This window comes from Anolis sagrei, chromosome 3 (genome assembly GCF_037176765.1).
Source record: "Anolis sagrei isolate rAnoSag1 chromosome 3, rAnoSag1.mat, whole genome shotgun sequence".
Classification (NCBI taxonomy): Eukaryota; Metazoa; Chordata; class Lepidosauria; order Squamata; family Dactyloidae; genus Anolis; species Anolis sagrei.
Window position 1 is genome coordinate 272,888,790 of NC_090023.1, and position 23,152 is coordinate 272,911,941.

General features: G+C 45.3%; 1 protein-coding gene across 1 annotated transcript in view; it reads left to right on the forward strand.

Annotated features, from left to right (window-relative positions):
- LOC132770362 (probable cation-transporting ATPase 13A5) overlaps window positions 1–23,152 on the forward strand; it is a 111,452-nt gene that overhangs the window by 69,772 nt on the left and 18,528 nt on the right. Inside the window, exons 14-23 of the mRNA XM_067466142.1 lie at window positions 5,689–5,839; window positions 6,855–6,941; window positions 8,109–8,265; window positions 9,822–9,939; window positions 10,998–11,122; window positions 11,288–11,451; window positions 13,935–14,042; window positions 14,160–14,239; window positions 16,904–16,946; window positions 20,142–20,251. Of these exons, the coding sequence (XP_067322243.1) occupies window positions 5,689–5,839; window positions 6,855–6,941; window positions 8,109–8,265; window positions 9,822–9,939; window positions 10,998–11,122; window positions 11,288–11,451; window positions 13,935–14,042; window positions 14,160–14,239; window positions 16,904–16,946; window positions 20,142–20,251 (1,143 nt within the window). The remainder of the gene's footprint in view (window positions 1–5,688; window positions 5,840–6,854; window positions 6,942–8,108; window positions 8,266–9,821; window positions 9,940–10,997; window positions 11,123–11,287; window positions 11,452–13,934; window positions 14,043–14,159; window positions 14,240–16,903; window positions 16,947–20,141; window positions 20,252–23,152) is intronic.

A 23,152-nucleotide genomic window follows, 5' to 3' on the forward strand; every position in this document is an offset into this window, starting at 1 on the left:
AAGCAGAATAGAGGGGTAGCATTACTTCCTTAGATCTAGACACTATGCTCCTATTGATGCAGGCCAAAATCCCATTGGCTTTTTTTGCCGCCACATCACATTCCTGGCTCATGTTTAACTTGTTGTCCACAAGGACTCCAAGATCTTTTTCACACGTACTGCTCTCGAGCCAGGCATTGTCCCCCATTCTGTATCTTTGCATTTCATTTTTTCTGCCAAAGTGGAGTATCTTGCATTTGTCACTGTTGAACTTCATTGTGTTAGTTTTGGAAACAGTTTTGGAAACAGGGGTTTGGGAGGGGTCAGGACACTTGAGGGTGATATCGAGCAAGAAATTAGGGGTCTTTGCCAGGAGGCAGAGACCGGCCAGACCCATCAAAGAGAGTCCTTTCAGCCCTGGTGAGCAAAGAAGCACCTGATAGAGTTTCCCCCCATTTTCCAAAAAAATTCTCACCAAGTTGAAGACAATGCCACCAAGTTGCCTTTATTTCGTTCCAGCTGGTACGGATGTCAAGCTGCAATCCCTTGCCAAAAACTGACATGTTTTGCAAGGCAGAACAGTACATTTTTATAAAGAAACAGAACTGTCAAATTCAAATTCCCCTTCCCCCGCCCCCTTTGCCGGCTTCACGCTGATTGGTTGGAGTCATCAGCTGGAGGGGAGGCACGGCCAGCTCAGGCGCGCCTCAGCCAATGGGAAAGCCAGCGCCGCTTCGGCTTCTCAGTCAATGGGGAGCAAAGAGTTGTCCAAGTGGGAAACAGTGAACCGGGAGGAAAAGATGAGTGGATTAAAATGACAGATTAGAGAGATGGGCCAAAACTAACAAAATGAAGTTCAACAGTGACAAATGCAAGAGACTCCACTTTGGCAGGAAAAACGAAATGCAAAGATACAGAATGGGGGACGCCTGGCTCGAGAGCAGTACGTGTGAAAAAGATCTTGGAGTCCTCGTGGACGACAAGTTAAACATGAGCCAACAATGTGATGTGGCGGCAAAAAAAAGCCAATGGGATTTTGGCCTGCATCAATAGGAGCATAGTGTCTAGATCTAAGGAAGTAATGCTCCCCATGCTCTATTCTGTTTTGGTTAGACCACATCTGGAATATTGTGTCCAATTCTGGGCACCACAATTCAAGAAAGATATTGACAAGCTGGAATGTGTCCAGAGGAGAGCAACTAAAATGATAAAAGGTCTGGAGAACAAGCCCTATGAGGAGCGGCTTAAGGAGCTGGGCCTGTTTAGCCTGAAGAAGAGAAGGCTGAGTGGGGATATGATAGCCATGTATAAATATGTGAGAGGAAGCCACAGGGAGGAGGGAGCAAGCTTCCTTTCTGCTTCCCTGGAGACTAGGACGCAATGGAACAATGGCTTCAAACTACAAGAGAGGAGATTCCATCTGAACATGAGGAAGAACTTCCTGACTGTGAGAGCCGTTCAGCAGTGGAACTCTCTGCTCTCCACCACACCCCGGAGTGTGGTGGAGGCTCCTTCTTTGGAAGCTTTTAAGCAGAGGCTGGATGGCCATCTGTCAGGGGTGATTTGAATGCAATATTCCTGCTTGTTGGCAGGGGATTGGACTGGATGGCCCAGGAGGTCTCTTCCAACTCTTTGATTCTATGATTCTATGGTTTTCAGTAATAAATTTGTTGCCTTCTGCTATGTATGAAATTTAGGGCATAAAACCTTGATTAAATGTACACACTATCTGACATGGGAAGGGTCCCTGTTGTTGTTGTTGTTGTTGTTAGTGTCTTTGCAAACTGACCAAGACTTGACCCCTATTATCCAGCCTGATGTCCTTGTCCTTAGCAAAACTATAAGTTACTATCTCTTATGGGGGGGGGGGGGTCATGTTCGACTTCAAGGGGGTGGAATAGGTGAGGATGGAGAGCATTCAAAGGAGAGGCATTCTGCAGGAGAGTCTGGAACCCCACTGCCCCCAGGTTCCTAGCAACACTGGCACCACAAAATGCCAGAAAAGACTTGCCAGTTAGACTGACTCTCCAGCTGCATGGACAATTAGGCTAGATGGGCAAAAGGCCCATCCTTAGTACCAACTTCAATAGGGATAGTGCATTTTGACTGTAGCATTTCCTCCCCAAACTTAATCATAGAATCATAGAATCATAGAATCAAAGAGTTGGAAGAGACCTCATGGGCCATCCAGTCCAACCCCCTGCCAAGAAGCAGGAATATTGCATTCAAATCACCCCTGACAGATGCCCATCCAGCCTCTGTTTAAAAGCTTCCAAAGAAGGAGCCTCCACCTAACTCCGGGGCAGAGAGTTCCACTGCTGAACGGCTCTCACAGTCAGGAAGTTCTACCTCATGTTCAGATGGAATCTCCTCTCTTGTAGTTTGAAGCCATTGTTCCGCGTCCTAGTCTCCAGGGAAGCAGAAAACAAGCTTGCTCCCTCCTCATCCTCCCTGTGGCTTCCTCTCACATAACTTGGTGTAATGCAGGCTCTGTTTTTGGAGAGCCCTCGTCCCTTTGTGTGTCAACTGATGTATGCGACTGACCTTGGTTCACTTTTCAGGCTGTTGCTTAACTGTTTAAAGCAGGCATGGGAAAACTTTGGCCTTCCAGGTGTTTTGGAAATCAACTCCTACTATTCTTAGCAGCCAGTAGGTTGTTAGGAGTCGTGGGAATTGAAGTCCAAAACACCTGCAAGGCCAACGTTTGCCCATGCCTGCTTTAAAGGCTCAGCTTCTCCAGTCCCTCTGTGAATGCCTTGAGGGACCCTCCATCTTTGGAGAACTTCAAACAGGGGTAATGATATCGAGCTCCTTTTTGGAGGGTTCTCCCAGCGAGGGGGAACCCTGGAGACCTCTAATGGGGTCTTGACCTTGGCGAGCTGCCAGCAGAAGCCAATCCAAAGCGCACAATTGGAGGGGCTTCTTTCCCAATTGAGCTTTAGCTGTACCTTCCTTCATGGCTGAAAGAAGCTGGACTAGGTGGGCCTTGGGGTCCCCTTCAACTCGATGATTCTGAGAAAGCTGTTTTGGTGTTATCTGTGAAACTAGCCAATTTATTTAGTCTCTTTTCTTGCAATCTGAAATCAAACAAGAGCTACAAAGAATTGAGAAGGCAAAGGGTGAAGGAGCCAGATTTGCCTCTTGAACCAAAAATAGATGAAATGGAGGCTGGCCAATAATGTTAGACAAGAAACTCTTGTTTGCCTGTTTTGTGAGAAGCAGATTAAGAAGCCATGGTGGTTAACTGCTGGAAGGCAGATTTGTTTAAGCCTTCGGAGAGACTGCTGTCTAAGCGAAAAGAAGCCCAATAGTTCATCCAAGGCCAAGAGAGGGCAAGAGAGCCGTGGTTTCTGGGTTGGTCCCCCTCCAGGAAGACAAAACAGCAAAACTACGGTGAGGTGGATCTTGAATGGGTTAAATGGACGAACCCAGAGGGTGATTCTCCCCAAGGCTTCCTCTTCATCTTGGAAAGAAGTAACAAGTGGAGTGCCATCCGCAGGGTTCCCCCCTGGGCCCGGTCCTGTTCAACATCTTTATTAATAACTTAGATGAAGGGCTAGAAGGCAGGATCATCAAGTTTGCAGAAACACCCAATTGGGAGGGAGAGCCAAGACTCCAGAGGACAGGGGCAGGATTCAAAACGATCTTGACAGATTAGAGAGATATTGGGCCAAAACTAACAAAATGAAGTTCAACAGGGACAAATGCAAGATACTCCACTTTGGCAGGAAAAACGAAATGCAAAGATACAGAATGGGGGACAATGCCTGGCTCGAGAGCAGTACGTGTGAAAAAGATCTTGGAGTCCTCGTTGACAACAAGTTAAACATGAGCCAACAATGTGATGTGGCGGCAAAAACAGCCAATGGGATTTTGGCCTGCATCAAGAGGAGCCTAGTGTCTAGATCTAGGGAAGTCATGCTCCCCATGCTCTATTCCGCCTTGGTTAGACCACACCTGGAATATTGTGTCCAGTTCTGGGCACCACAATTCAAGAGAGATATTGACAAGCTGGAATGTGTCCAGAGGAGGGCGACTAAAATGATCAAGGGTCTGGAGACCAAGTCCTATGAGGAGTGGCTTAAGGAGCTGGGCATGTTTAGCCTGAAGAAGAGAAGGCTGAGAGGACATATGATAGCCATGTATATTTATACATGGCTATCATATGTCCTCGCAGCCTTCTCTTCTGTGAGAGGAAGTCATAGGGAGGAGGGAGCAAGCTTGTGTTCTGCTTCCTTGGAGACTAGGACGCAATGGAACAATGGCTTCAAACTACAAGAGAGGAGATTCCATCTGAACATAAGGAAGAACCTCCTGACTGTGAGAGCCGTTCAGCAGTGGAACTCTCTGCCCCAGAGTGTGGTGGAGGCTCCTTCTTTGGAGGCTTTTAAACAGAGGCTGGATGACCATCTGTCAGGGGTGATTTGAATGCAATATTCCTGCTTCTTGGCAGAATGGGGTTGGACTGGATGGCCCAGGAGGTCTCTTCCAACTCTTTGATTCTATGATTTATGATAAGGCAATAGTTGTGATGCAGCATCTAAAAAGCCAATGCCATTCTAGGCTACATCAATAGAAGTCTAGTGTAAGTGAAGTTCTGGCCCCACTCTATTCTTCTGCTTTGGGCAGGGACCACTGCAATGACCCTGTGTCCTCTTATGGGCAAAACCATAGAAGAAGGAGATGGGGAGGATGGAAGGGATCCAGAGAAGGGCCACGAAAATTGCCAAAGGCCTGGAAGCCATGAATTATAACAAGAAATGGCTTAGTAAGCTGGGTGTTTAGCCTAGAGAAGAGAAGGCTGAGAAGGGACAGAAGAGCCATGTTGGAATGTTTGAAAGGATGTCACACGGAGGAGGAGGGGGAGAAAGCAAGCAATGGATTCAAGATGAAAAGAGATTCCACTTGTATATTAGGAGGAACGTTCTGACATTGAAGAGCTGCTTGATGGTGGAATCTGCTGCTGCCTCCAAAAGCAGTGGGGTCTCCTTTAGAGGTTTTGAAGCAGAGCCTGGATGACCATCTATTGAGAGGGCTTGAATGGTATCTTCCTTCATTCCATCTGAACATTGAGAGGGCTTGAATGGTATCTTCCTTCATTCCATTTGAACATTAGGAAGAACTTCCTAACAGTGAGAGCTATTCAGCAGTGGAACTCTCTGCCCCGGAGTGTGGTAGAAGCTCCTTCTTTGGAAGCTTTTAAACAGAGGCTGGATGGCCATCTGTCGGGGATGCTTTGAATGCGATTGTCCTGCTTCTTGGCAGAATGGGGTTGGACTGGATGGCCCAGGAGGTCTCTTCCAACTCTTTGATTCTATGATTCTATGATTCATGAAAGAAAAAAATGTTGGAATTATCAAGACGAGTCCACAGCAAACAAGGTCACTTTGCTGGCTGTATTGGATCACACGTCAGACACTGTCTAGGACTGTGTGATGTATCAGCAAATAATCTGTGCAGATCTCAGTAGGGTAGGATTATTATTATTATTATTATTATTATTATTATTATTTATTGTCATCATCATCATCTCGATGATGCTGTGATTGTAGGAAGCAGCACTTGTGCCATGTTGCCAAATTCTTTGGGAGAAGGTTTGGTTGTGCAAAGAGTATTCAAAGCAAAGCCTCCTGGCTCTCCTTGAGTTCAAGACAGACTTGCCTGATGCCTTCCAGGGACCCATTGCTGACCACTGTGTTTGTATCTCAGCTTCCTCCCGCTACACAGCTTCTCCTCCTCGGGCCCTTTGCCCTGGGGCCCCCTCTGTCAAGCCATGGCCACCTGCCATTCGCTCCTCTTCTTGGAGGGGAGGCTCCAGGGGGACCCCATGGACCTCAAGATGTTTGAAGGCACCGGATGGGTGAGTCTCCTTCTATTCCACCTGCCTCCTTTCTGGCCACTTTCTTCTACCTGCCTCTCCATAAAGGGACCTCTCCTGTTATCTGGAGGTGGGCATCTTCCTCAGAGACCTTTCACGGGGGCCTTTCATGGGGGCCTTCCAAGTCACCCCTAAGAAAGGTTTACCTCCAGCTGACTGTTTGAAGAGCATGCTGTGAAGTATATAGGGGTGCACCTACCCTATAGGATTAATGGGGGTTGAGACCACTTCCAACTGCCATGACTCACAGGAGTAGTCACTTTGCAAGCTCTTGGGCCTTCTCTGCCAAAGAGTGCCAGTGCCATACCAAACTACAAATCCCATGATCCCATAGGATGGAGCCATGGAAGTGATGTCCAACTTATAATTCTGCTTTGTGGCTGGCGTATATGCCTCCGTGCAGTTCTTTGTGAGTCAGGTTAGATTGCATCTGCACTGTAGAATAAAAGCTGTTGGACCCCACGTCAACAGCCATGGCTCAATTCTATGGAATCTTGGTAATTGTAGTCTGGTGAGGCACCAGACTACAAATCCCAAGGTCTTCTGCCTCTTTGACTACAAGATCTTCAGCCTCTTTAGCAAATGAGGCTGAAGATCTTGCAAAACTAGAACTCTCAAGAACGCATAAGCATTGAGCCCTGGCAGGTAAAGCGACTTCAAATTGCGTAGACTCTACAGTGAAGATGCACCCTTGGTGATGAACATGTCTGGTGCAAGAGTGACCGGAATCACACATGAGGGCCACTTCCATCTCCTGTGAATCTATGACTAGGCCTTGTCCTCCTTGCTCAAACACCTCAAGGCCAGGGATGGGACCCTTTCCTTCTGATGCCAGGAAACTGACTTCTGAACCCAAGTCTATTGAGATAGGCTTCTTCTGTTCTATCTCCACACACAATGCCTTGGGCTCTCCAGAATCTCCTGGTATCCCATTGTTCCCTGGAGGTTCCTTGGGATGCCTTCCACTCACATTGTGTCTCCAAACCAACTCCTGCAGGAAATGGAAGAATCCGGTTCAGGAGAGCCAGAGAGTGATGCGCCAAGGACATGCCCCGTGGTGAAACCAGGACCCAGTGCTTCCAAGGTAACCCCTGAGTTTCCCCCTTTGCAGAACATTTAAGACAAGCAGGGTGCAGGGTGGATGAATGTGTGAATAGTGTAGGGATTTGTAAAGAGATACCATGATGTGGTGGGTTAACTGGAAATACATGTGTCGGCAGCTGATTGGCTGTGCATGCCAGGAGCCGGAGTTCTGATTGGCTGCTGTCTCTGGCTTGCTGCTGAGACAAATGGTTTTAACTGCCACTTTCACTTGGAGAGTGAAGAGAATGCTGACTGGAAACAGTGAGGAAGGAAATGGCTGCCAACTCTCAGATAGCCTGATTATTTATAAAGCAAATGAGGCATATTTAAAGGCAGTTTAAAGGGACTGCTTATTCCCTCTGTGTGAATTCAGAGAGAGAGAGACTGCTGTATATATTGGAATCAAAGAATCATAGAGTTGGAAGAGACCTCGTGGACCATCCAGTCCAACCCCCTGCCAAGAAGCAGGAAAATTGCATTCAAAACCCTGTTTAATCTTTTAAACTGAAGCAAAGGTTCTGTTACTTGTTACACAAGCCCGAATGACAGGATATATCTTGGTTCAGAAACTGTGGTAAAGCTTCTGTTTATTTACATTTACAACCCCCAACAAATGGAGGCAAGGGTCAGGGTGCAGAGGTACCTCTCAGGTGCAAAGCTGATTCAGTTACTCCATCTTGCCTCATGGAATGGGGGTCCAGCCCCCTTACATACCCTGAACCTTGAAGGAAGGCCAGTTTAATGATGCCAATGTCAGTGGCATAGGCTGCACAGCAAGGCAAGGAACATGATCATCACAGCCACCTTTAGGCTATGAACTATTTACAGCTATACACAGTAGCACATCGTAAAACTGCTTCCTCTCCGTCCGGTAGCTACATTGCAAACACGCTGTTATCAGTACTAGTCCACACCTCCTGCATTCCAGAGTGGCGTATGACGTACAACACACGACGCTGCATCTATTGCTCTATACACTTAGATTTATGACCTCTCTAGGAGTGCCGTTCCCTTCATGGTACAGTTAACTTTTTCCACACAGGAATACTCTCGGCACATAGCATTGCATTTTTAACATACATACATACATACATACATTGAAATCTACATTACACATTTCAAACCACTCCAACAGCCATGATCTCACCCACCTGCTTCTCCTCTCCAGGCCCCATTGGAAGGGATGGCCATCCTGCACCAGTTCCCCTTCTCCTCCTCTCTGCTGCGGATGTCGGTCATCACCAAAGAGCTGGGGAAGGACACCCACGGCCTCTACATGAAGGGAGCCCCTGAGACCGTGGCCAGCTTCTGCCAGCCAAAGACCGGTAGGGAAGGGAAGTCCGGCCTGAGGGTGTCTCTGGCCAAAGTCTCTGCTCTTGGATATTCTGGCTTTGGGGTCCAGACAGGGGTCACCACTGGTATAAAGTGTCCAAATGTCTCCTGCATAGAAACCCTGGTGAAGATATCTCTTTCCCAGCCTGGCTGGTGTTGAATAATATGCATTATTATTATATTCCACACTAGCCGTCCCCTGCCACACCTTGCTGTGGCCCAGTCTGCTGTGTATATGTGTGTATATATATACATGTGTGTGTGTGTATATGTGCTTGCATATATATGTGTGTGTGTATATATGTGTGTGTGTGTGTGTGTTTATATGTGAATGTGCATATTGTGTATATGTGCGTGCTTGTCTATATGCATATTTGTGTGTATATATATATATGTATGTGGATATGTATATGTGTGCATGTGTATATGTATATATGTGTGTGTATGAATGTGTGCATGTGCATACGTATATGAGTGTATGTGTATATGTATATGGTAGGCCTGGGTGACAACGGAAAAATTTGTTTCTAAAATCAATTTGTATTTGCGGGGTTTTTTTGTTTCGATATTTAAAATAATTACAAAATTTTCCTTTTAAAAAGTTCGATATTTACGAAATTTCGTAAATGTGAAAAAAATTACAAAACATTAACGAATCGATTTCCGAAACAATAACGAATCGATTCGTTAATGGCGGACGCGACCGCGAAATACACTAAAAAACCTCCAAAAACTTCTGAAGCTTCCCTCTCCCTCTGTTCTTGACTGTTGGTGTGATATTATAATTTTTTTTCACTAATTAAACAAAAAACTTGCCCCAGACATGCGGAAATAATAACGAAACGACCTCAGAACAATAACGAAACGAATATAATAACGAAATACGAAGCATTTACAAAACGTGTTTAAAAATTCGTTTTTTTTAAAAATTGCTCCAGAATGGTTCGTTATCGTTTTGTAATTAAAAAATAACGAATTATTAACGAATTACGAATTAACGAAACGAAACCGCCCAGCCCTAATGTATATATTTTTGCATTTTTAAGTCTGTTTCGCTGGGGTTTTGTGTGTGTGCATGTGTGTGTGTTTATGGGTGATGGACACTCATTGGCCTGATAGTGTCATTGTGTCCAAATAGTGTATTGTGTCCCAATTTCGTGTCAATTCATCCTAGAGGTTTTTGAATTACGTTAATCCCACAAACAAACATTACATTTTTATTCATATAGATTCCGCAAGCGTAGAGCTCACTCAATGCTTTTAATGTAATGTGTTGTGTCACCGTAAGACATGCTTCATCTTCTGCAAGGACATACCCTCTCATGGGATTCCTGGCTTGCCTATGGCCTCCTTTCAGTACCAAAGTGGGGTCATCAATGGAGTCAGATATCCCAGTGGGGCTGCTACCATGGGTGATGTGATCTGGTCCTGAAGCATCTGTAGGTCCTCCTGATATTAACCATACCCAGCTTTGGGGACAATTCTTCCTCTGACCACAGAGCCCATGTGCCTGGCACTCAATGCCTCCTTCCTCCATGTTCCCCTCCAGTGCCATCCTCCTTCCAAGCGGAGCTGAAGTCCTTCACAGCGCAGGGCTTCCGGGTCATTGCCTTGGCCCACAAAGAGCTCTCTCTGGATGCAGGGGACAGCCTCAGGGACCTGGACAGGTAAGGCCTGGCATTAGCTACCAATGGCCCATCTCGGCCAGGTACCAATTAAAAACCACCAAGAGAAACAGAAACCAAGGAAACCTGGTCAGATGTATGACTCAACGGTGATGATAAGCAGGGTTTGAATCACCTCTCCTCGTTCTAGTGGGAACTTTAAGGGGTTGTCCAAGGTGCTGAGACTACTTCAGGAATAACTCCTTGGCATAACAAAGATGACTATTTATTTGTTTGTTTGTTTATATAATTGTGTGTGTACCCTGCCTTTCTCCTCCCATGGGATCATAGAATCATAGAATCCTAGAATCCTAGAGTTGGAAGAGACCTCATGGGCCATCAAGTCCAACCCCATTCTGCCAAGAAGCAGGAATATTGCATTCAAATCACCCCTGACCGATGGCCATCCAGCCTCTGTTTAAAAGCTTCCAAAGAAGGAGCCTCCACCACACTCCAGGGCAGAGAGTTCCACTGCTGAACGGCTCTCACAGTCAGGAAGTTCTTCCTCGTATTCAGATGGAATTTCATCTCTTGTAGTTTGAAGGATCTAAGGTGGCTTCCAATGACTTAAAATAGCAGGCTGGGTGGGCATCTTTGGGGAGTGATCTAGTTGTGGCAGAAAGGGGTTGGAATAGATTTATTATTTATTTATTTTATTTTATTTATATCATTTTAACCCCGCCCATATGAGCCCAAAGGCGACTCAGGGCGGCAAAAAATCAGCACAATTTGATGCCATATATAAAATATATCAATAAAAAATAAAACATCACATTACATTATATCTAAAAACATCAAACCAGTAAACAATAAAAAAAATTAAATGATGTCGTCATATTCAGTCCTCATCCGTGCCTAGATGACCTCTAGGGTCTTTTCAATTCTAGTGGGCTATCTAATGTCAGTGCATTTTTGGAGATTTTGGAACAGAGGCTGGATGGCCAGCTGCCAGGAATGCTTTCATTTGTCTTCTTGCATGGCAGAAGGAGGTTGGACTAGATGGCCCTTGGGAATCTCTTCCACCATAGGAGTTTATGAATGTTGCTTTTGATTCTTCCAAGGGATGAGTTGGAGTCCGGCCTGACCTTCCTGGGCCTCCTGGTCATGGAGAACCGGCTGAAGGGTGAGACCAGGCCTGTCCTGGAGGAGCTCAGTGAAGCCCGCATCAGGACCGTCATGGTCACAGGTACCACCACTCCTCTTTTTCTCTGCCTCTTTCTTTTATGGGATATCCATGCACTGAGAGTGGGCAGAGCCAGTGCTGTGATGCAGCCAATGCTCCATCAGTGCCTTGAGGCCAAGCGAAGCTCCCTTGAGACTCAATCCCTGGGCTTCTCCTTCTCCTTTGCAGGTGACAACCTGGAGACGGCCATCACAGTAGGCAGAAACTCCGGCATGATCCCTTCAGGAGACAGAGTCATCCTGGTGGAAGCTAGTGATCCAGAGGATCCCCATCCGGCATCCGTCACTTGGCAGACTGTGGAAGACACCCAGCTCTGCAAGGAGAAAAAACAAGTGAGGAGTCCTTCACAGACATTTAAATGGGAAGGATGGACGCATGGAGGGAGGCCGTGGTATTCTTGTCATGGAATGGAATAAAATGGCTTCTTGCTTCCTCAACTTCTGTGGGAGCACAACTGTCACTTGAGTTCAGACCCAGGCTTATATAGGGTAAACAGGAAGCAGCAACGACTCACTCTGACTCACTCAGACTCACTGAGAACAATGAGCCTCACCCCACCTATCAAACAAAGCAAACACTCAGCAGCTAATTTTAAACACTCACTCAGATTCCTAGTGCCTTCTAAGACACTAAATCAGAAAGGAACAAAATGGCTTCTTGCTTCCTCGACTTCTGTGGGAGCACAACTCTGCCTTGTCGTTTTACATTTGTATTTATGACAAGCAACCAAGTAGTGATAAAAGTGATTAAACAGATACAGATTTGTTGACAGAGGGCAAAGAGTCCTCGATCCCTGAGTCTAAAGATAGAAGTCCTATGCCAGCTTCAGCACATGGGTTTCCACTTTATCTTCACAACATCCATAAGAGGGAGGGCAGCATCAGAGGCGTTGGTCCAAGTTCCACATATTAGACCTTGAACTATCCCTCCCAAGACCGAGGTCAAAAGTTGACTATTGACCAGGACTGTGGTGCAGCTGGCTGGGTGTCAGCTGCATTAAGATCACTTCTGACCCAAAGGTCATGAGTTTGAAGCCAGCCCAGGTCGGAGTGAGTTTCCGACCAATTGTGTAGCTTGTTGTCGACCTTTGCAACCCGAAAGACAGTTGCATCTGTCAAGTAGGAAACTTAGGTACCACCTATGTGTGGGGAGGCTAATTTAACTAATTTATGAGGCCATAAAAAAGACTCCAGCAAAGCATGCGGGGAATGCGGAAGATGGACAATGAAAGCAACAGCTTCCCTGGCAGCCAGAAAAGTTAAATAGCCTCTGACTGTCTGTCTATATATGTTGTGTGTCTTTGACATTGAATGTTTGCCATATATATGTTTACATTGTTATCCGCCCTGAGTCCCCTGCGGGGTCAGAAGGGCGGAATAGAAATACTGTAAATAAATAATATTATCATAGGCTAGATCACCTGCATTCATGGATGAAGAATGCAAGAAGCCTTTGAAGCCCAGATCTCATTGGTCGTGGCTTGTTTCTCCATGGAAAGAACTGGGCATCAACAGAAGGTTGAACAAGGAGTAGGGGATGCAATACACACATGGGCATTGCTTCCAGTGGTGGCTCTGTCATTGTTTGGTGGGTGAACCAATAAGAAGCTTGGGCATCAGGTCTGCTCTGGTTTTATGCCAGGCCCAGCATCTCCATCAAGAGGAAGAAAAGACTGGAGGGTCATTCTGATTCCAGTTCTGCTCTGGTTTTGTGCCAAGTCCAGCAAAAGGAGAGGACTCAAGGGCCATTCTTGTCCCAGGAGCACTTTTGAGCAGCACTCTCTCCCTTTTTATCACTAATGACTTAGATGAAGGGCTAGAAGGCATGATCATCAAGTTTGCAGACGACACCAAATTGGGAGGGATAGCCAATACTCCAGAGGACAGGAGCAGAATTCAAAACGATATTGACAGATTAGAGAGAGGATTGGCCAAAACTAACAAAATGAAGTTCAACAGTGACAAATGCAAGATACTCCACTTTGGCAGGAAAAACGAAATGCAAAGATACAAAATAGGGGATGCCTGGCTCGAGAGCAGTACGTGTGAAAAAGATCTTGGAGTCCTCGTGGACAACAAGTTAGACATGAGCCAACAATGGGATGTGACGGCAAAAAAAGCCAAAGGGATTTTGGCCTGCATCAATAGGAGCATAGTGTCTAGATCTAAGGAAGTCATGCTACCCCTCTATGCTGTTTTGGTTAGACCACATCTGGAATATTGTGTCCAGTTCTGGGCACCACAATCCAAGAGAGATATTGACAAGCTGGAATGTGTCCAGAGGAGGGTGACTAAAATGATCAAGGGTCTGGAGAACAAGCCCTATGAGGAGCGGCTTAAGGAGCTGGGCATGTTTAGCCTGAAAAAGAGAAGGCTGAGAGAGGATATGATAGCCATGTATAAATATGTGAGAGGAAGCCACAGGGAGGAGGGAACAAGCTTGTTTTCTGCTTCCTTGGAGACTAGGACGCAATGGAACAATGGCTTCAAACTACAAGAGAGGAGATTCCATGTGAACATGAGGAAGAACTTCCTGACTGTGAGAGCCGTTCAGCAGTGGAACTCTCTGCCCCGGAGTGTGGTGGAGGCTCCTTCTTTGGAAGCTTTTAAGCAGAGGCTGGATGGCCATCTGTCAGGGGTGATTTGAATGCAATATTCCTGCTTCTTGGCAGAATGGGGTTGGACTGGATGGCCCAGGAGGTATCTTCCAACTCTTTGATTCTATGATTCTCTGCTTTGCTGTGTGCACTGACTTGGAATAGCTCTAAAAGGTCCACAGAGATGATGCATGGAGATAATTTCCACCTGATTTCCAGGATCCTTACATCACCATTGATGGCAGCAGCACCAGCAATTTCCACTTTGCTTTGAACGGGAAGACCTTTCAGGTGCTCCAGAAGTACTTCAGCCATTTGTTGCCAAAGGTAAATCGGAGGGTCAGTCGGAGGGCGTGGAATGGTTTCCACTGCTGGTGGGCCTTTCTTGCAAATGGAATAATCATTGGTCATTTCGTAAAGATACACTCAATTGGCTTTCCCCAGATTCTTGTGAATGGGACTGTGTTTGCACGGATGTCTCCAGGGCAGAAGTCCAGCCTGGTTGAGGAGTTCCAGAAACTGGAGTAAGTCATTTGACCCTAAAACAAAGAGAGAGAGAGAGAGAGAGAGAGAGAGAGAGAGAGAGAGAGAGAAAAGAAGGGTATTTTTAGTAGTAATTGTTGTTGTTTACTTGTTTAATCACTTCCTACTCTTTGAGACCTCATGGACCAGGCCAGGCCAGAGCTCCCTGTTTTCAGGCATACAACATCAAAACAGATAATGATGTCATCAACATAAGTCGGATTATATGTCCATTTATTATCTTTGTATCTGGAGCAGTGTTTCTCAACCTTCCTAATGCCGCGACCCCTTGATACAGTTCCTCATGTCGTGGTGACCCCCAACCATCAAATTATTTTTGTTGTTACTTCATAACTGTAATTTTGCTCGTGTTATGAATCCTAATGTAAATATCCAATAAGCAGGATGTATTTTCATTCACACTTGGTGTGTTGTTCATTCGTTCAGTCGTCTCCGACTCTTCGTGACCTCATGGACCAGCCCACGCCAGAGCTCCCTGTCGGCCATCACCACCCCCAGCTCCTTCAAGGTCAGTCCAGTCACTTCAAGGATGCCATCCATCCATCTTGCCCTTGGTCGGCCCCTCTTCCTTTTGCCTTCCACTTTCCCCAGCATAATTGTCTTCTCTAGGCTTTCCTGTCTCCTCATGATGTGGCCAAAGGACTTCAGCTTTGTCTCTAGTATCTTTCCCTCCAGTGAGCAGTCGGGCTTTATTTCCTGGAGGATGGACTGGTTGGATCTTCTCGCAGTCCAAGGCACTCTCAGAACTTTCCTCCAGCACCACAGCTCAAAAGCATCGATCTTCCTTCGCTCAGCCTTCCCGAAGGTCCAGCTCTCACATCCGTAGGTGACTACAGGGAAGACCATGGCTTGGACTAGGCAATGGATCTTTGTTGCCAGTCTGATGTCTCTACTCTTCACTATTTTATCGAGACTGGACATTGCTCTCCTCCCAAGAAGGAAGCGTCTTCTGATTTCCTGGCCACAGTCTGCATCTGCAGTCATCTTTGCACCTAGAAATACAAACCCTGTCACGGCCTCCACGGTTTCTCCCTCTATTTCCCAGTTGTCAATCATTCTTGTTGCCATGATCTTAGTTTTTTTGATGTTGAGCTGCAACCCGGCTTTTGCGCTTTCTTCTTTCACCTTGATTAGAAGGCTCCTCAGCTCCTCCTCCAATATGCCCAAATTTGAATACTGGTGGGGTTGGGAGAGATTGATTTTGTCATTTGGGAGTTGTAGTTCCTGGGATTTATAGTTCACCTACAATCATAGAGCATTCTGAACTCCACCAACGATGGAGCTGAACAAACCTTGGCACACTGAACTCCCATGACCAACAGAAAATACTGGAAGAGTTTGGTGAGCATTAACCTTGAGTTTTGGAGTTGTAGTTCACCTGCATCCAGAGAACACTATGGAGTCAAACAAAGATGGATCTGGACCAAACTTGGCACGAATACTCAATATGCCGAAACGTGAACAGTGGTGGAGTTTGGGGAAAATAGACCTTGATATTTGGGAGTTGTTGTTGCTCCAGCATCCCAGGTAAGGTTCTTTAGGTTCTCTGCCAATGATTAGTTCAGTGGTTCTCAACCTTCTTAATGCCGTGACCCCTTAATACAGTTCCCCATGTTGTGGTGACCCCCAAACCATAACGTTATTTCTGTTGCTACTTCATAACTGTAATTTTGCTACTGTTAAGAGTCATAATGTAAATATGCAGGATGCATTTTCATTCACTGGACCAAATTTAGCACAAATACCCGATACGCCCAAAATTTGAATACTGGTGGGGTTGGGGGTGATTGATTTTGTCATTTGGTAATGCTGGAGTTGCTGGGTTTTATAGTTCACCTGAAATCAAAGAGCCTTCTGAACTCCATCAATGATGGAATTGAATCAAACATGGCACACAGAATTCCCATGACCAAGAGAAAATACTGGGAAGGTCTGGTGGACATTGACCTTGAGCTTTTGGAGTTGTAGTTCACCTACATCCAGAGAACACTGTGGACTCAAACAAAGATGGATCTGGACCAAACTTGGCACGAATACTCAATATGCTGAAACGCGAACAGTGGTGGAGTTTGGGGAAAATAGACCTTGATATTTGGGAGTTGTTGTTGCTGGGATTTACAGTTCACCTACCATCAAAGAGCCCCTTGAATCCCACCAATGACAGAATTGGGCCAAACTTCCCACACACAACCCCTGTGACCAACAGAAAATACTGTGTTTTCTGATGGTCTTTGGTGACCCCCCTGACACCCCCTCGCGACCCCCCCAGGGGTCCCAACCCCCAGGTTGAGAAACACTGATCTGGAGTAAAGGCAACTTGTCAGCCTTTCCTTGAGCAAACCCCTTCTCAAGAAGCATTGGATTCAATTTCTCATTCCATGCTCTAGCTGCTTGCTTTTGTCCATAAATACTCTTTTGCAGTTTGCGTACAAGATTTCTGTTATCCTTGTTTTCAAGTCTTGGAGGTTGCTCCATATGAATATCTTCTGTGAGATCCCCTGAAGAAAAGCAGTCTTTATGTCCAAATGCTCAATATTCATTCATCGCAAAGATCTATGCCTGTATTTTGCATTCACAAATGATCCTGCCATGGTGTGTTATTTTATTTGATTGGCTGTTCAATTGTGTCCTCTCCTGTCTTCCAGTTACTATGTGGGGATGTGCGGTGATGGAGCCAACGACTGTGGGGTAAGCCATTATGACGGTGCCGTTTGCTTGTGATGTAGACAATAGGCTTGGTCAAGTTTGTTCGGAAGCTTCTTAAATCGGAATTAATTGGGATTAAACTCCCTTTTGAACCAATTTTGAACCATGCAGGAATAGTGGGAGGAGCAATTCCGAATTGAAACCACTTACCCATTGTTCGGAATTATTTTCGGATGTCTCCCACAGTTATTTTGATTTTCAGAACGGCGATGCAAAGAGGGATGAGGTGGGCGTGGCTAAGCACAGCTCTTCTTGAAGGCCACGCCCCCAGTGACCTTCAACAAGAGCTGTGCTTAGCCACGCCCACCTCATCCCTCTGCATCGCCTCTCGCCGCCAGAGAAGGGAAACTGCGGGGTTTTAAAATTATTTTTTTAAATAATTTTTATTGGGGTATTTATCAAATACAACGAAAGAGGGGGAACATTCAAAGAAGATAGAACAGTAGGAAAATTATAAAAAAGGAGAGAAGAAAAAAAGAAAAAAAGAAAAAAATATATACATATATGAAAAATATGAAAAGATATAAAAAATTATAAAAGACATATAAAAATCCATATAAAAAAGATAAAAAGAGTTTGACTTCCATCTCCTCATCAGGTGTTGTGTCTCCCAAAATGTTTCTGTTGCTTTCCATTAAATTGTCTCATGTTTACTTTTTTCTTTCCTTCTCGTAATTATCAAAAAGTGTCCAATCAGTCTTCTTTATCGGGTTTCCGGTATTTTTCCTCAAAAGAAAAGTCAATTCGTCCATCTCCCTTATTTCTCTAATTTTCACCAACCATTCCTCCTTGTTAGGAGTACTTTCCTGTTTCCATACCTTTGCTAAAACTATTCTCGCTGCCGTCGTCATATAGGTAAAAAGTTTATCCTCATTTTCCTGTAATTATAATCCCAAGTCCGTGAAGCCCAGTAGATAATATTCAGGTTTCTTCTTAAATACTCTTTTCAGAATTTTTTGTAACTCTTCATGTATCATAGACCAGTATTTCAATACTTCTTTGCACGTCCACCACATATGATAAAAAGTCCCTATCTGTTGGCAATTTTTCCAGGGTTTTAAAAAATTTTAATCGCCAGTGTCCCCTACATCCAAAATGAGTTTTGAACCTTTTTTTTTTTTTTTTGGATCAACCAAGCCTAGTAGACAAGACCCAATTGGGAGAGAGAGCCAAGACTCCAGAAGACAGGGGCATAACTCAAAGGGATCTTTAAAGATGAGAGAGATGATGGGCCAAAACTAACAAGATGAAGTTCAACAGGAACAAATGCAAGAGACTCCACTTAGGCAGAAAACATGAAATGCAAAAATACAGAATGGGGAACGAGGCCTGGCTTGAGAGCAGTACGTGTGAAAAAGGTCTTGGAGTCCTCCAACAGTTTGAGGGACTGTGACCTGGCCCTCTGTTCAAAAACTTTGAGGGCCCCTGATCTACAGTCAAAGAGCATTCTGAACTCCTCCAATGATGGAATTGAACTCCTAAGACCAACAGAAAATACTGGAAGGGTTTGGTGAGCATTGACCTTGAGTTTGGGAGATGTAGTTCACCTACATCCAGAGAGCACGGTGAACTCAAATAATGATCTATCTGGACCAAACTTGGCACGAATGCTCAATATGCCCAAATCCTATATATACCGGGCCCTAGGGAGGTACACCTGGAAGCTACAAGGTGTAGAGCTTTTTCGACCTCTGTCCAATTCTGTGGAACTCACTGCCTCCATACATTAGAGCAATGTTGGAGTTGCGACCTTTTGTAAATGCACCCAAGACTTGGCTGTTTGGTTGTGCATTTAAGTCATCAGATCTAATTTGCCAAACAGTCACTGTTGAATGTTTTTATATTGAATGTTTTTATACTGTGTTAATGCTATTTTAGACTGTAAGTCGCTTGGAGCACCTTGGTGGAGAGCGACTAATTAAGAAGTGAAGTGAAGTGAAGAAGTGAAATGTGAACATTGCTGGAGTTTGGGGAAAATAGACCTTGACACTTGGGAGTTGTAGTTGCTGGGATTTATAGTTCACCTACAATCAAAGAGCATTCTGAACCCCACCAATGATGGAATTGAACCAATCTTGGCAGATAGAACTCACATAACCAACAGAAAAGACTGGAAGGGTTTGGTGGGCATTGACCTTGAGTTTTGGAGTTGTAGTTCACCTATATCCACTGTAAACTCAAACAATGAAGGATCTTGAGCAAACTTGCCACAAGAACTCAATACACCCAAATATGAATACAGATGCAGTTTGAGGGAAATAGACTTTGACATTTGGGAGTTTTAGTTACTGGGATTTATAGTTCACCTATAATCAAAGAGCATTCTGAACTCCATCAATGATGGAATTGAACCAAACTTGGCACACAGAACTCCCATGACTAACAGAAAACACCAGAAGGGTTTGGTGGGCATTGACCTTGGTTTTTGGAGTTGTAGTTCATCTACATCCAGGGAGCACCGTGGACCAAACTTGGCATGAATATTCAGTATGCCCAAATTGGAACACTGATGGAGTTTGGGGAAAATAGACCTTGATATTTGGGAGTTGTAGTTGCTGGGATTTATAGTTCACCTACAATCAAAGAGCATTCTGGACTTCACCAATGATGGAATTGGGCCAAACTTCCCACCCAGAACCCCCACGACCAACAGAAAATACTGTGTTTTCTGATGATCTTTGGCAACCCCTCTGACACCCCCTCATGACCCCACTCAAGGGTCTTGACCCCCAGGTTGAGAAACGCTACTCTAAGACCAGTAGAAGCTGACTTAAATATCTGGGTTGTAAGGGCTTCATTTACATTGAAATATTCACACCTTCATAATGAGAGGAAAATACCTTTCTTACACTAGTGCTTTTTGATGCATCTGTACACACATAAATCCATTTGTGTTTGCTCATTAGATGTATTACATTTGTTCAATCACAGCTTTCTATGTTAATAGGGATGATGTTGTAATCAGTATACATTTGATGTTGGGGCTTGCATCCTTTGACAATCTGGATTGGGGCGGCGGGGGGGGGGGGGGGGATGAAGAAATATCCTCGTTTTGGCCCACACTGTAGATGAAGTGTCTCCCCTTTTGGTGCCATTTCTCTGAGTGCCACAATTGGACTACATCATTGTCACACTCAGCCACAGACTCTCGAATCTTTTTACTTTTCCCTTCCTCAGGCTTTGAAGATGGCTCATGCCGGGATCTCTCTCTCGGACCAGGAGGCTTCTGTGGCGTCGCCCTTCACCTCCCAAACCCCCAACATCGAGTGCGTCCCAGAACTCATCCGGTATGTCACGTCCCATCCAGAATCAATTCGATGGTCTTTGTGTAGAGTTCCCCCTTCCTGTTCATAGAATCTTGGAGTTCTAGACTTGGAAAAGATTGCAAGGGCCATCCACTCTAAACCCTTCTGCCAGGCAGGAGAACACAATCAAAGCCCTCCTGGGAGATGGCCATCCAGCTGTCCTGGTTTGTCCTTCAAGAACAACCTTAATACAATGTTGAAAGTAAAAGAAAAATGCTTTCCTTCAGCAAACACAAAAGAACAGCAAATGCAGTTGAAAAATGCAAAAGAAAGCAAGGAAGTCTTAATGCAGGCACAAAACTCAAGTCTCTGATAAAGTCCAAAAGACACAGCAGTCTTACATCAGACAACAGGCTATGATCACTAAATCCTTAGAAGCAGACTCGAAGTAGGTACAATTGGAGCAAAGACATCAGCATCAGAGTAATTTGTTACCAGCGAAAGCTTCTGAATTATAGCCCTGAATTCCCCACGCAGGGGGTGCTAGGGTGGCTCCCAATTAGCTCGGCATTTCTATTAGCTATTCTAGCTGAACACCTCTGTGCTCTATCTCTTTTCATCTCTCTAGAAATGTGGTAACAAAAACTAACTGGTCCTGCTTCTGAATTATAGCCCTGAATTCCCCACGCAGGAAGTGCTAGGGCGACTCCCAATTAGCTCAGCATTTCTATATTATTATTATTATTATTATTATTATTATTATTATTATCTTTATTTGTACCCCGCTAGCATCTCCCGAAGGACTCGATGTGGCTTACATAGGCCAAAGCCTCAAAACACAACACAACAATACAACACCTAAAGCAAATTAAAAACAGTTACAAAAACTAACTGCTCCTGCTTCTGAATTATAGCCCTGAATTCCCCACGCAGGAGGTGCTAGGGTGGCTCCCAATTAGCTCGGCATTTCTAGCAGCTATTCTAGCTGAACACCTCTGTGCTCTGTCTCTTTTCGTCTCTCTAGAAATGTGGTAACAAAAACTAACTGCTCCTGCTTCTGAATTATAGCCCTGAATTCCCCAGGCAGGAGGTGCTAGGGTGGCTCCCAATTAGCTCGGCATTTCGAGCAGCTATTCTAGCTGAACACCTCTTTGCTGTGTCTATTTTCGTCTCTCTAGAAATGTGGTAACAAAAACTAACTGCTCCTGCTTCTGAATTATAGCCCTGAATTCCCCAGGCAGGAGGTGCTAGGGTGGCTCCCAATTAGCTTGGCATTTCTAGCAGCTATTCTAGCTGAACACCTCTGTGCTCTGTCTCTTTTCGTCTCTCTAGAAATGTGGTAACAAATCTAACTGCTCCTGCTTCTGCATTATAGCCCTGAATTCCCCACGCAGGAGGTGCTAGGGTGGCTCCCAATTAGCTTGGCATTTCTAGCAGCTATTCTAGCTGAACACCTCTGTGCTCTGTTTCCTTTCGCCTTTCAAGGAATGTGGGCACTTGCAAAACCTCGTTGTCTGGTTCCAATTCCCCTTCTGATCCCATTTTCCTGCTCCCCTTCTGAAGATGAGGAATCCCTAACATCAGCCTCTGCTCAAAAACCAGAGGAGACTCCACCGGATTCCTAGGTGGCACCATAGTCCACCTCCTTGTCATTGTCTTGTCATTGCCTCTGAGCATTGCGTGCATATGGACCTAGAGGCCAGTCATAAATCCTATCTTTATACTGCCCTCTTGTGGTTGCACCTGAGCACCACATACATTTTTTTTAACTTCTAGGGACCCTCACTTCAAAATGGGATATATTTTGTAGTTGACCCCCACCAGTATTTTAAGTAGGCTAATGAAGGTTATCTGTGCCCAGTTTGGTCCAGATCCATCAAACCATGTACAAGCCTTTGTGAATTGGTTAAATAGATGAACCCAGAGGGTGATTCTCCCCAAGGCTTCCTCCTCATCTTGGAAAGAAGTGATGAGCAGAGGGCCACAAGCAGGCTTCCGTCCTGGACCCGGTCCTGCTCAGCATCTTCATTCATGACTTAGATGAAGGGCTAGAAGGCAGGATCATCAAGTTTGCAGACGACACCAAATTGGGAGGGAGAGCCAAGACTCCAGAGGACAGGAGCAGAATTCAAACCGATCTTGACAGATTAGAGAGAGGATGGGCCAAAACTCACAAAATGAAGTTCAACAGGGACAAATGCAAGAGACTCCACTTAGGCAGGAAAAACGAAATGCAAAGACACAGAATGGGGGACGATGAGGCCTGGCTCAAGAGCAGGACGCGTGAAAAAGATCTTGGTCTTAGTGGACAACAAGTTGAACATGAGCCAGGAATGTGATGTGGCGGCAAAAAAAGCCAATGGGATTTTGGCCTGCATCAAGAGGAGCATAGTTTCTAGATCCAGGGAAGTCATGCTCCCCATGCTCTATTCCGCTTTGGTTAGACCACACCTGGAATATTGTGTCCAATTCTGGGCACCACAATTCAAGAGAGATGTTGACAAGCTGGAATATGTCCAGAGGAGGGTGACTAAAATGATCACGGGTTGGAGAACAAGCCCTATGAGGAGCGGCTTAAGGAGCTGGGCATGTTTAGCCTGAAGAAGAGAAGGCTGAGAGGGGATATGATAACCATGTATAAATATGTGAGAGGAAGCCACAGGGAGGAGGAGGGAACAAGCTTCCTTTCTGCTTCCCTGGAGATTAGGACACAAGGGAACAATGGCTTCAAACTACAAGAGAGGAGATTCCATCTGAACACGAGGAAGAACTTCCTGACTGTAGAGCCGTTCAGCAGTGGAACTCTCTGCCCCGGAGTGTGGTGGAGGCTCCTTCTTTGGAGGCTTTGAAACAGAGGCTGGGTGGCCATCTGTCAGGGGTGCTTTGAATGCAATATTCCTGCTTCTTGGCAGAATGGGGTTGGACTGGATGATGGCCCATGAG